This window comes from Azolla caroliniana, unplaced genomic scaffold (genome assembly GCF_043228905.1).
Source record: "Azolla caroliniana isolate FFs.n. ecotype wild unplaced genomic scaffold, voAzoCaro1.0.p SCAF_7, whole genome shotgun sequence".
Classification (NCBI taxonomy): Eukaryota; Viridiplantae; Streptophyta; class Polypodiopsida; order Salviniales; family Salviniaceae; genus Azolla; species Azolla caroliniana.
Genome location: NW_028230442.1, coordinates 4,036,898 through 4,050,595, shown reverse-complemented (window position 1 = coordinate 4,050,595; position 13,698 = coordinate 4,036,898). Strand labels below are relative to the sequence as shown.

General features: G+C 41.0%; 1 protein-coding gene across 3 annotated transcripts; it reads left to right on the top strand.

Annotated features, from left to right (window-relative positions):
* Positions 1-1,045: 1,045 nt before the first annotated feature.
* Positions 1,046-13,384, top strand: LOC147861603 (mechanosensitive ion channel protein 10-like). 3 transcript variants are annotated; one of them, XM_087322602.1, is made up of 6 exons: positions 1,046-2,607; positions 8,703-10,045; positions 10,290-10,413; positions 10,814-11,107; positions 11,663-11,865; positions 12,395-13,384. In XM_087322602.1, the coding sequence occupies exons 1-6, from the start codon at positions 1,201-1,203 to the stop codon at positions 12,738-12,740; spliced, it is 3,717 nt and encodes a 1,238-aa protein (XP_087178728.1). In that variant the 5' UTR covers positions 1,046-1,200; the 3' UTR covers positions 12,741-13,384. The 3 variants fall into 3 exon arrangements, with proteins under 3 accessions (XP_087178728.1, XP_087178729.1, XP_087178730.1); XM_087322603.1 differs by lacking the exon at positions 8,703-10,045 and having other exon boundaries at positions 1,055-3,734; XM_087322604.1 differs by lacking the exons at positions 8,703-10,045; positions 10,290-10,413; positions 10,814-11,107; positions 11,663-11,865; positions 12,395-13,384 and adding exons at positions 4,034-4,157; positions 4,615-4,908; positions 5,005-5,207; positions 5,744-6,766 and having other exon boundaries at positions 1,061-3,734.
* The last annotated feature ends 314 nt before the right edge of the window (positions 13,385-13,698 follow it).

Sequence of the window (13,698 nt, the reverse complement as noted above, 5' to 3'; positions counted from 1 at the left end):
AGGATGAATACACACACACACATAGAGATCGAATTGATGGATGCGAGTCGAGCGTGTGGCTCTCACGACACGACACGACACGACAGGAGTCGGTCTGTAAATTTTTTACGTTGCGGAACAAACACGAGTACTCGTGTAGCATCTCCCGCATAATGTTTTCCAGTTTCCCATTTCCGTCCGTCCGTCCGTCCGTCCGGACGGCTTTCCGATCGGGAAAATTGAAATTCCCGACGGGAAATTCGCGCGCGCGCGCGGGCACACACACACACACTCTCTCTTTTCTTTCTTTCTTTTCTCTGTCCGAGTCAGCGTGTGTGTGTCTCTCTCTATGTGTGTGTGTCTCTCTCTATTTGTGTGTGTGTGTGTCTCTCTCTCTATGTGTGTGTGTGTGTGTCTCTCTCTCTCTCTCTCTTCCTGTGTGTCTGTCTATCTCTCTTCTCTCTGTCTCTGTCTCTCTCCCTCTGTGTGTGTGTGTCTATCTCTCCTCTCTCTCTCTCTCTCTCTCTCTCTCTCTCTCTGTCTCAGGAACAGAAAAGCTAATGATTATACAGACAAGCCCACACACACACACACACACACACACACACACACACACTCTCTCTCTCTCTACAAAGTGCGCCAGCCATCAAATTCCTCGATTCCATACCCCACGCTCTGAGTCTAGGGTTTTTAGCTTCTAAACCCTAAACCCAAACCCTAAGTTCTTTAGCCCCCCCAGTCTCCATCGCTGGAAACCCCCTAACGTTTGATACTCTAGAGAGGGTTTCGCCTCCCCAGGGAAAACCCCCCCTGAAAGACCGCCAAAACTTTGAAACCCTAATTTTGATGTGTCCTGCAGTTTTGCTCCTGAAACCCTAGAAAATCCCTTGCTCGTTGTTTGTGCTTTGCTTGCTTGCTCATCCTCGCCATCGCCACTGATCTCATGAGGTTCGGCAAGCTTTCTGCTTCACGATTATCCCGTTCAGAGCTCTAATGTAGGCAAGGAACGGTTGCTGAGTCCATAAGTCTCTGCTCAGATTGGTTCTGCAGAGAATGAGATTAAAGATGAAGAAGGATACAAGGAATAGGACGAGTAAGAAAGAAAGCAGGAGGAAGAAGAAAGGATCAAAATTTCCTTGTTATTTCTGTTTAGGGTTTTATTGTTAGTCTGGCGCGTCAAATACTCTCCTCTCACAGCTTATATAACTGCGCAATTCTGCCATGAAACCTGAAGCTAGCTATGGTGATGGCGATGGCAATGGTGTCGATAATGAAGCCGTGATAGTAAGGGTTGTGGAGTCCAGCCAAATCATCAAGGACGCCATACCCACCGATGATCCTGCAGAGTCTGTGCAGAAGCAACGATTAAGCTCAGGACTATTATCAGAGAGAAACGACGCAATTTGGGAGCAGCTAGCCAGTCCTGATCATCTTCCTACTAAACCTGAAGATACTCAACATAATGAGCTTCCGCACAGCTTAATACAAACTCCGTCATCGCCAGAATCTACCACTGTCACGGTAGACAATGCTAGCATAACAGCAGAAAATGGCGGCCATGGCGACCTCGTCTCAGGAGTAAAGCAACAACGCAAACCTTCTCCTGGACGTGAATATAGTCTGTCTCAATTTCGTCGAGGAAGCCATGAAAGCTCAGAAGCTGTTCCTCATCACCATTCTCTAGACCTCGATAATATTATTGTTAACCACGACACTAGTAATGTCACCGATAACATTGTTCCTGAGGCCAGGGTTTTAAACCTCCATCGCCATCGCCGACCTCTCTCTGATCACCTGCTCGAGTCTCATGATTTCTCTTTCTGCCCCAAAGAAATCGCTAATAAACCAGAGCCAATTTCTCGCCTGATCTTGGATAACGACATAACCTCTCTATCGAATATTTCTTCTTCAGCTCGCGAGCAAGTAAATATAACAGCTGATCCGTACTGCAGGTTTAATCCATCTCCGTCTCCGTCTCCATCTTCTTCATCTTCCTCCACTTCCACGTCTTCAACTTCATCTTCCTCTTCGGCAACATACTCAGAGCCCAGACCTATGGAGAATCTTCAAAATCTCTCTTCTCAGACTGAAAACGGGGATCAAAAGAATAAATTGGCTTCTTTAACAACTTCGAGTCAACATATAACATCGTCAGAGAACCGCTGCAAGGATTTGAAGAGGGACGCTGGAAATTTTAATGAAGAGAAGGAAAAGAACAACGCTTCTGCAACATTGATTGATACGGAAGAAGCCACGATCGATCTGAACCTGAGACATGTCCAGAACAATCTTACTCAGATTGACAAGAAAACTGGTTCTATGTTTTATGGAGATCTGCAGCAAAACCTTAAGTCTATGGATGATATTATGCAACGTCATAAACAACAGATTGTCAAGTCTACATCAAATTCGTGTAACAGCGATTTTAATGTAAAGAAAGAGTCTGCAAGTTACTATGACAATGGAGATCGTCGAAATAGTAATCCCTCAGCTTTAAAGGAAAGCTCTAGGGTAAAGTCTCCTGGCCATTCAGGTATATCTCATAGGGTTACAGAACTTAATAATTGCGAAGATTCCGTAGAAGCTCCAGATACCAAAGGGAGCACCGTAGCCACAGCGGCAACTGCTCTTCTTCACGCAAGAGAGTTTGTTCAGAAGGCAAAAACAAAGTCAAGGCTAATTGAGGTTTCTGTTCAAGTTCCTCCTCTCCCGCCATCAGTTGCTAATCCAAAGAACAGTTCTGCAGGCAATGAAGTACCTGTAGATCAGCATAAATTTACAGGAAATGAAGATGACGAAGACCCTTTCAAAGACATAGACACAGATACGAAGTTCAGCCACGGGAGCTCAAAGATTCTCACAGTGCTACAGTGGTTAGCTTTCGTCCTCATTTTAGGAGGTTTATTCTGCTCTCTAACACTGAAACCGCTTAAAGGAAGAGAAGCATGGGGCTTAGAGCTCTGGAAATGGATTTTAATGGTTCTCGTTATATTCTCCGGAAGATTAGTCTCAGGTTGGCTCATCCATCTACTTATTTTTATCTTTGAAAAGAATTTTCTTGTTCGTAAGAAGCTTCTTTATTTTGTGTACGGGTTGCGAAAGGGGGTCCAGAACTGTCTCTGGTTGGGTTTAACTCTCCTTGCATGGAAACTCATAATTGATCCAGTCGTTGAAACATCCACAAAAAGCCATCGGATTATATCAGTTATAACAAATCTTTTTGAATGTTTTGTTATCGCTGCATTCATCTGGTTAGCTAAGCTTCTTATGGTGAAATCTCTTGCTTCATCATTCCATGTTAGCACTTTCTTTGATCGAATCCAAGAGTCCTTGTTTAACCAACACATCCTGGAATCTTTGTTGGGCCCATCTCTTCATTTGTATTACCGTGAGGATCCAGGTGTATCATCAATGTCCCAGAGAGGAACCTCAGTATCTGAGAAAGTGCCCTCCCTGACTCGGAGGCCCTCGAGAGTGAGTACTACTACCCCTGCAAATGATAAGGTTAGTAACAACCAGAATAAGATTCAGATGAATTACATTCGGAAGCTCTCAAGCCAAGACATCTCAGCGGGATTGATAACCAAGCTTATGGGTGTGGTGAAGCACCCTGGATTTCGGGCACTCGTAACAACAATTGATCAGGAGGTTGATACATTTGAAACCAGCTCCCAGGAAGTCGAGATTAATAGCGAATTGCAAGCCAAGGTTGCTGCCAAGTTGATCTTCAGGAATGTGACTCAACCAGATTCTGGGTAAGCTATTGTAAGAATGTTGTGATGTAATTTCGTGCACAATACCATCACATTGGCAGTCATGTAGAAATGTTTGGTAAAAACACCATGTACAAATTCATCGTAGTGTGAAGCTCAACTTGTTAGGCCCTGATTTCCAATGACGTAGGAATCACAGTGGGGAAAAAAAATGTCCCAGGTTTCTTATGTTTTAGAAATGCTCATTTCAATCAAAACATGAAGAAGAAATAAGAAGCATTACATCTTTCCATCGTTTGTTGTTAATATCTGATTTGGTTTTGACCGTTTGGCCTACCCAGGTTTATTACCAGGGAGGACCTCTTGCGATTTATACCTGAAGAGGAGATTAACAATGTGATGTGTCTATTTGAGGGTGCAAAAGACACGGGCAAGATTACCAAAAAGGCATTGAAAAATTGGGTGGTAAGGATTTCCAAGCTCATGATAAACGCATGTTGGTTTTCCTGTACATGTTGGCCTTCATGCTGTTAATATAGAAATGCTACAAGCTTAAACGCTACTAGATCTTGAGCAAGAAAACCGAAAGATTAAGATGTATGTGACATAGTATATAAAATAGCAGTGCTTGGAAGCTGGAGCTGTGTACATATGTTTTCTCGTATGGGTTACAAGGTTTAGCCCCACAGACTTTGCCAGGAACTGTGTAGATAAAGTTTTCTCCTACGTATTGATAATGGGTACGAGGTTTAGCCCTACAAACTTAGCCAGGACCTGTGTACATAGGTTTTTCTGGGACGTATAATGGGTACAAGGTTTAGCCTCGCAACATTAGTTGTAACTGAATAGGTGCTTACAAACTTATAAACACAGCTAGATCCAGAAGGGGAAACCCTAATGACTTCTACTATGATGTATGCAGGTGAAAGTATATCAAGAGAGGAGGTCACTAGCTCACTCTTTGAATGATACGAAGACTGCAGTGAAAGAGTTGCATCGCATGGCGAGCGCTATCGTGTCCATCATCATCATCGTAGTGTGGCTTCTTGTGCTAGGCATTGCATCCACGCAAATCCTAGTGTTTGCTGGCTCCCAATTGTTGCTTGTTGCCTTTGTGTTTGGTAATACGGTGAAGCAGATATTTGAGGCCATCATATTCTTGTTTGTGATGCATCCTTATGATGTGGGAGATCGGTGCATAGTAGATGGCGTCCAGGTAAGAGGAAGGCAGTTTTATTTGGTCTAGCTTATGATGGGCAAAATCAAAGGAATGTTACTGTTTATTGACCTATATGTGGTGGTTATATTGCAGCTAGTTGTGGAGGAGATGAAGATCTTGACCACAGTATTCTTGAAGCCGGACAATGAGAAGGTGTTTTATCCCAATTCCGTACTCGCAACAAAGCCGATCAGCAATTTGTATCGGAGCCCTGATATGAAAGACTTCCTGGATTTTGCTGTTCACATCTCAACGACAACAGAGAAGATTAATGCATTCAAGGAGAAGATCGCAGGGTGAGTTTTGTGGTTTAATACGGATTTTATTTGTATGTAAAAGCAAACTATTGAAACAATCCTGTAAAACTTAACTTTACGCAAATTCCAATCGAAGTTTCTAAATATGGATTCCAAAGACACAAACTTCTACAGAACACTCAAGTTTCTAAGACTTAATCTAAGCACTCATTGAATAGACACAATCTTCTAAATCTCAAAATTTACCTAGATGTCCATTCTATAGCCACAAGCTTCTAAATCCTAAACCCGTAATAAAACTTGCATTTTCTGAAGATACAAACCTGTAAATCCTTCGTAACCTATATTGAACTAGTCTAATAGAAGGTTCGATAGCTCCTAATTCTATACTAACTAAACCCAACATAAGTTTCTGTCCCCAAAACTCTAGTCGATCATTTTATAGGCACAAGTTTCGGAACCCCAAAACTTGTATCCAATTGTATCCAATTGACACAAGCTTCGAAACCCTAATCTTGAATTCAACTGGCACAAGGCGGTTTTGATAGACAATAATTTTATTTATGCATGTGCAGGTATGTGGAGAAGAAGAGTGAGCATTGGCAGCCCAAGTTCAGTGTTATAGTAAAAGAATTGGAGGAGCTAAATAGACTCAAGCTCTCTGTGACTATGCAACACACCATTAATTTCCAGAACTTTGGTGAGAGAATGAGCAGAAGATCAGAGCTGCTCTTAGAGATGAAGAGATTCTTCTCAGATCTGGGCATAGAATATCGTCTCCTGACTCAGCCTCTACAAATCCTCTCTCCATATCCATCACCTCAGTTTGTCAACGCTGGTTATCCCTACCCTCCACCTGCTGAATATGCTGGTGCTCATATAGCAGACGCATCAGGTGGATGGGGAGGTCGGTTATAGACAGACAATCCTAAAAACCATAATCCCTGATCCTTACTTAGTCCTATTTCTTATTCCATATATCTTGAACTCTAAACCCTGGATCACTACCTTTGAACCGTAATCATTCTACATTCTAAACCCTAATCCACTTAAATCTTAAACTGAACTTGAACCGTAAAACCTAAATCTTATAACCTAACCTACAACCATAAGTCCCATCCGTCTAAAAATTTGCACTCTTCACTCTAAATACCATAAATGATTAATCCCGCGAATTCTTAAAACCCTATCCCTCTTCAACCCCAAACCCAACAGGGACTTTTCAAATGCCAAAGGAGATGGCTTGGGAGTGGATGTTTTCATATACGAAAGAAGATGTCCTTCAATGTGCATTCCATATTTAAACAACCCTATATTATAAGGTCTAGTAGCTCTATTGGTGAAATCTCATATGGTAAAAAGCGAAGCCTTTCTTTAGTTTGTATAATAATAATGGTAGGTAGATGGAATTGGGGCAATTTTAGTTGGATTCAAGTTACCTCTCCTCTGAACTCAAGCCATGAGGTGATCGATAGAGCTCTGACTCTCAATCTCCCTTGTCCCAGGTCCGATTGATTTAGGTTTAACCTTCTTCTTTGTTATCCTTGGCTTTGAAATCTGACATAATTTTACTTCTAAACTGCAGACAGATTTGTGTATCCCTGTGTGGATTTTTCATCTTTTGTAATGCATTATTTTCGCTGACATAAAGACATGAATTTGTGTAATGTGGTATCTATCAAGCTATATTGATGTGATGGTTTGTGTGATTGCTCTTGGATCTGAATATTTCCTTAAGTTGATGCTCTAAGTTCGTCCAGATGTATAGAGACGTGGATTGTCCTTGTGTCTATTGGAATGGAATAATTGCATTGGTCTGAAGAAGCCATTACCGCAGCAGAATAAATTTTAAGTCTGATGCATTCAATTCGTGCATATGTATAGGGAAGGCCTCTTGTCCATGAGTGTACTGTAATGCATTGTTTTGGAGAAGCCATTGCTGCGGTAATGGAGAGTACTGTTACTGTTTTGATTAGGGAAGGCCGGTTGTCCATGTATAGCATTGTTTTGAAGAAACCATTATTGCGGTAATGGAGACTACTGTTTGTGTATTTTGGAGAAGCCATTGCTGCGGTAATGGAGAGTACTGTTACTGTTTTGATTAGGGAAGGCCGGTTGTCCATGTGTAGCATTGTTTTAAAGAAACCATTATTGTGGTAATGGAGACTACTGTTTGTGTATTTTGGATAAGCCCAATTTTGAATGGGGAAGAAGGCCTATTATCCATGATTGTACTGTGATGGAATGCATTGTTTTGAAGAAGCCCATTACTCCGTTAATGGAGACTACTGTTACTGTTTTTTAGATAAGCCCAATTTTGAAAAGGGAAGGCCTATTGTCCATGAGTGTACTGTAATGGAATGCATATCGTTTTGAAGAAGCCATTACTGTGGTAATGGAGACTACTTTTAGTGTTTTTGCAGATAAGCCCAAATTTGAGTAGACATCCATCCTCTCAACAGAAAAAATCTAATGTGTTCTTTGGAGAAGGCCTTTTACTTGAATAGTGTCAATAATGAAGTATTATTGTTTGATCATATTTGACTGAGATAAGAAACGGATATTCTTTCTGACACTATTGCTATTGCTTCTTCGTTTTTCTACTTACTGTCTTTATCGTGTGGTATATATAAGTGAATCAGTATAACCACCTTCCGCACAGCTTAATACCACAGACAATGTTAGCATAACAGCAGAAAATGGCGGCCATGGCGACCTCGTCTCAGGAGTAAAGCAACGCAAACCTTCTCCTGGAAGTGAATATAGTCTGTCCCTAAACCCTAAACCCTAAACCCTAAACCCTAACCCTTCTCCTGGACGTGAATATAGTCTGTCTCAACTTTGTCAACGAAGCCTTGAAAGCTCAGAAGCTGTTCCTCATCACCATTCTCTTGACCTTGATAATATTAGTGTTAGTCACTGATAACATTGTTCCCGAGACCAGGGTCTTAAACCTCCATCACCATCTCCGACCCTCTCTCTGATCACCTGCTCGAGTCTCATTATTTCTCCTTCTGCCTTAAACAAATCGTTAAACCAGAGCCAATTTCTTGCAATATCTGGATAACAATATAACCTCTCTATCGCATATTTCTTCCTCAGCTCACGAGAAAGTAAATATAACAGCTGATCAGTACTACAGATTTAATCCATCACCATCTCCATCTCCAATCTCCATCTTCTTCATCTTCTCCATCTTCCTCTACTTCTACGTCTTCAAATTCATCTTCCTCTTGGGCACCTATGGAGAGTCTTCAAAATCTCTCTGCTCACACTGAAAATGGGGATCAAAAGAATAAAGCGGCTTCTTTCACAACTTCAAGTCAACAGATAATATCGTCAGAGAACCGCTGTGAGGTTTTGAAGAAGGACGCTGGAAATTTTAATCAAGAGAAGGAAAAGAACACCGCTTCTGCAACATTTATTGATACGGAAGAAGCCACAATCGATCAGAACCTGAGACAAATCCAGAACAATCTCACTCAGATTGACAAGAAAGCTAATTCTGTCTTTTATAGAGATCTGCAGCAAAACCTTAAGTCTACATCAAATTCGTGTAACAGCGCTTTTAATTTAAAAGAAGAGTCTGCAAGTTACTATGACAATGGAGATCGTCAAAGTTCTAATCCCTCAGCTTTAATGGAAAGCTCTACAGTAAAGTCTCCTGGCCATTCAGGTATATCTCATAGGGCTGTAGAAGCTCCAGATACCAAAGGGAGCATCGTTGCCACAGCTGCAACTGCTCTTCTTCATGCAAGAGAGTTTGTTCAGAAGGCAAAAACAAAGTCAAGGCTCATTGAGGTTTCTGTTCAAGTTCCTCCTCTCCCGTCATCGTTAGCTAATCCAAAGAACAGTTCCGTAGGCAACGAAGCACCAGTAGATCAGCATAAATTTACAGGAAATGAAGATGACGAAGACCCTTTTAAAGACATAGACATAGATATGGAGTTCAGGCATGGGAACTCAAAGATTCTCACAGTGCTACAGTGGTTAGCTTTCGTCCTCATTTTTGGAGGTTTATTCTGCTCTCTAACAGTGAAATCGCTTAAAGGAAAAGAAACATGGGGCTTAGAGCTCTGGAAATGGATTTTAATGGTTCTCGTTATCTTCTGCGGAAGATTAGTCTCAGGTTGGCTCATCCATCTACTTATATTTATCTTTGAAAAGAATTTTCTTGTTCGCAAGAAGCTTCTTTATTTTGTGTACGGTTTGAGAAAGGGGGTCCAGAACTGTCTCTGGTTGGGTTTAACTCTCCTTGCATGGAAACTCATAATTGATCCAGTCGTTGAAACATCCACAAAAAGCCATCGGATTATATCAGTTATGACAAGTCTTTTTGACTGTTTTGTTATAGCTGCATTCATCTGGTTAGCTAAGGTTCTTATGGTGAAATCTCTTGCTTCATCATTCCATGTTAGCACTTTCTTTGAACGAATCCAAGAGTCCTTGTTTAACCAACACATCCTTGAAACTTTGTCAGGCCCATCTCTTCATTTGTTTTACCGTGAGGATCCAGGTGTATCATCAATGTCCCAGAGAGGAACCTCAGTATCTGAGAAAGTGCCCTCCCTGACTCGGTGGCCCTCGAGAATGAGTACTACTGGTAAGGGGTCCGTGCCCATTACCCCCACAAATGACAAGGTTAGTAACCATTGGAATAAGATTCGGAAGCTCTCACGCCAAGATATCTCAGCGGGATTGATAACCACGCTTATGGGTGTGGTGAAACACCCTGGATTTCGGGCTCTGGTAACAACAATTGATCAGGAGGTTGATACATTTGAAACCAGCTCCCGTGAAGTTGAGATTGATAGTGAATTCCAAGCCAAGGTTGCTGCCAAGTTGATCTTCAGCAATGTGGCTCGACGAGACTCTCGGTAAGAATACCATTGCAGTCACAGTCATGTATAAATAGCTGGGAAAAATTAATGTAATAACTAGTGGTAGTGTGAAGCTCATATTCCAATGATGTAGGAATCACAGTGGGGAAAGTGTCCTTGGTTTCTTGTGTTTCGAAAATTCTCATTTCAACCATTACATGAAGAAGAAATTAGAAGCATTATATCTTTCCATGGTTTGTTTGTAATATTTGATCTGGTTTTGACCATTTTGCCAACCCAGGTTCATTACCAGGGAGGACCTCTTACGATTTATACCTGAAGAGGAGATTAACAATGTGATGCGTCTATTTGAGTGTGCAAAAGACCCGGACAAGATTACCAAAAAGGCATTGAAAAATTGGGTGGTAAGGATTTCCAAGCTCTTGATAAACGCATGTAGGTTTTCCTGTACATGTGATTATGGTCTTGATGGTGTCAATATAGAAATGCATACAAGCTAAAACGCTACTGGATCTAGAGCAAGAAACCCGAAAGATTAGGATGTATGTGATATAGTATATAAAATGGCAGTGCTTGGAAGCAGGAGCTGTGTATGCATGTTTTCTCTTATAGAGAATGGTTACAAGGCTTAGTCCTACAGACTTTGGCAGGACCTGTGTACATAGGTTTTCTCCTACGTAATGATAATGGGTAAGGGGTGGAGCCTTGCAAATTTAGTTGTGACTGAATAGGTGCTTACAAACTTATAAACACAGCTAGATCCAGAGGGGGTAACCCTAACGATCTCTACTATAATGTATGCAGGTGAAGGCATATCAAGAGAGGAGGGCACTAGCTCACTCTTTGAATGATACGAATACTGCAGTGAAAGAGTTGCATCGGATGGCGAGTGCTATCGTGTCCATCATCATCATCGTAGTGTGGCTTCTTGTGCTAGGCATTGCATCCACGCGAATCTTGATGTTGGCTGGCTCTCAATTGTTGCTTGTTGGCTTCATGTTTGGCAATACGGCGAGACAGATATTTGAGGCCATCATATTCTTGTTTGTGATGCATCCTTATGATGTGGGAGATCGGTGCATAGTGGATGGTGTCCATGTAAGTGGAAATGGGCAGTCTATTTGGTCTGGCTTCTGATGGGGGGTATATTTAACTGAAGGATATTATATGATGTATTGTTAGATTTAGAGTTTAGGGCAAAGGCTAAAGAATATATCTTGTAAGTCTAGCGTTCCAGGCAAAAAAAAAAAACTATGTCTAAGATGTATTGATGGTTCAGGGTTACAGGCAAAAATCAAAGAATGATGTGCCACATTCTGGTATTGATAGGTTCAGTTTAAAGAAAAAGAATCCTGTAGGTATTATATGGTAAATGTTGGGTTTAGTGTGAAGGGTAATGAATACTGATCAGATGATATATTGGGGGGAAGTGAGTTTTGCATTTCAGGGATGTTAGGGCTAATAAAAAGAAGACTAGATCCTGTGCTAGATGGTGACTGTAGGGCTATATCAAATGAATACGTTGGGGCGGAAGTGGGGTTCGAATTTCTGGGGTTTTAGGGTTAGATGGTGATTTTAGGGCAAAATCAAAGGAATGTTACTGTGTCCTAGCATTGACTATTGATTGACCTATATGTGGTGGTTACATTGCAGCTAGTGGTGGAGAAGATGAAGATCTTGACCACAGTATTCTTGAAGCCGGACAATGAGAAGGTGTTTTATCCCAATTCCGTACTCGCAACAAAGCCGATCAGCAATTTGTATCGGAGCCCTGATATGATAGACTTCCTGGATTTTGCTATTCACATCTCAACGACAACAGAGAAGATTAATGCATTCAAGGAGAAGATCGCAGGGTGAGTTTTGTGGTTTAATACGGATTTTATTTGTATGTAAAAAAGCAAACTATTGAAACAATCCTGTAAAACTTAACTTTACGCAAATTCCATTCGAAGTTTCTAAATATGGATTCCAAAGACACAAAACTTCTACAGAACACTCAAGTTTCTAAGACTTAATCTAAGCACTCATTGAATAGACACAATCTTCTAAATCTCAAAATTTACCTAGATGTCCATTCTATAGCCACAAGCTTCTAAATCCTAAACCCGTCATAAAACTTGCATTTTCTGAAGATACAAACCAGTAAATCCTTCGTAACCTATATTGAACTATTCTAATGGAAGGTTCGATAGCTCCTAATTCTATATTAACTAAATCCAAGATAAGTTTCTGTACCCGAAACTCTAGTCGTTCATTCTATAGGCACAAGTTTCTGACCCCCAAAACTTGTATCCAATTGACACAAGCTTCGAAGCCCTAATCTTGAATTCAACTGGCACAAGGCGGTTTTGATAGACAATAATTTTATTTATGCATGTGCAGGTACGTGGAGAAGAAGAGTGAGCATTGGCAGCCCAAGTTCAGTGTTATAGTAAAAGAATTGGAGGAGCTAAATAAACTCAAGCTCTCTGTGTCCATGCAGCACACCATTAATTTCCAGGACTTTAGTGAGAGAATGAGCAGAAGATCAGAGCTGCTCTTAGAGATGAAGAAATTCTTCTCAGATCTGGGCATAGAATATCGTCTCCTGACTCAGCCTCTACAAATCCTCTCTCCATATCCATCACCTCAGTTTGTCAACGCTGGTTATCCCTACCCTCCACCTGCTGAATATGCTGGTGCTCATATAGCAGACGCATCAGGTGGAGGGGGAGGTGGTCGGTTATAGACAGACAACCCTAAAAACCATAACCCCTGACCCTTACTTAGCCCTATTTCTAATTCTCTTCTATCTTGGACTCTAAACCCTGGATCAATACCTTTAAACCCTAATCCTCCTACATTCTAAACCCTAATCCACTTAAATCTTAAACTGAACTTGAACCGTAAAACCTAAATCTTATAACCCAACCTACAAACATAAGCCCTATCCCTCTAAAAGCTTGCACTCTTAGCTCTAAATACCATAAATGATTAATCCCGTGAATTCTTAAAACCCTAACCCTCTTCAACCCCAAACCCAACAGGGAGTTTTCAAATGCCAAAGGAGATGTCTTGAGAGTGGATGTTTTCATATACGAAAGAAGATGTCCTTCTATGTGCATTCTATACTGAAATAACCCTATGTCATAAGTTCTAGTAGCTCTATTGGTGAAATCTCATATGGTAAAGGGAAGCCTGACATAATTTTACTTCTAAACTACAGACAGATTTGTGTGTATCCCCTGTGTGGTTGTTTCTGTGTATTGTAATGCATCATATTCGCCGACATAAAGACATGAATTTGGGTAATGTTGTAACCATCATGCCATATTGATGGGATGGTTTGTGTGATTTCTCTTGTGTCTATTGTAATGGAGTGTGCCTTGTATCTATTGGAATGGAATTGCATTGATTTGAAGAAGCCATTATCGTAGCAGATAAACTTTTGAGACTGATACATTCAATTCGTGCATATTTTATAGGGAAAGCCTCTTGTCTATGTGTTTACTGTACTGTAATGGAATGTATTGTTTTGAAGAAGCCATCACCGCGGTAATGGACACTACAGTTACGGTTCACGTAAGCCTAAATTTGAAGTGGAAAGGCCTATCTATTGTCCATGAGTAATGTACTGTAATGGAATGGAATGCATTGTTTACAAGAAGCCATTACTGCGGTAATGGAGACTACTGTTACTGTTTTTT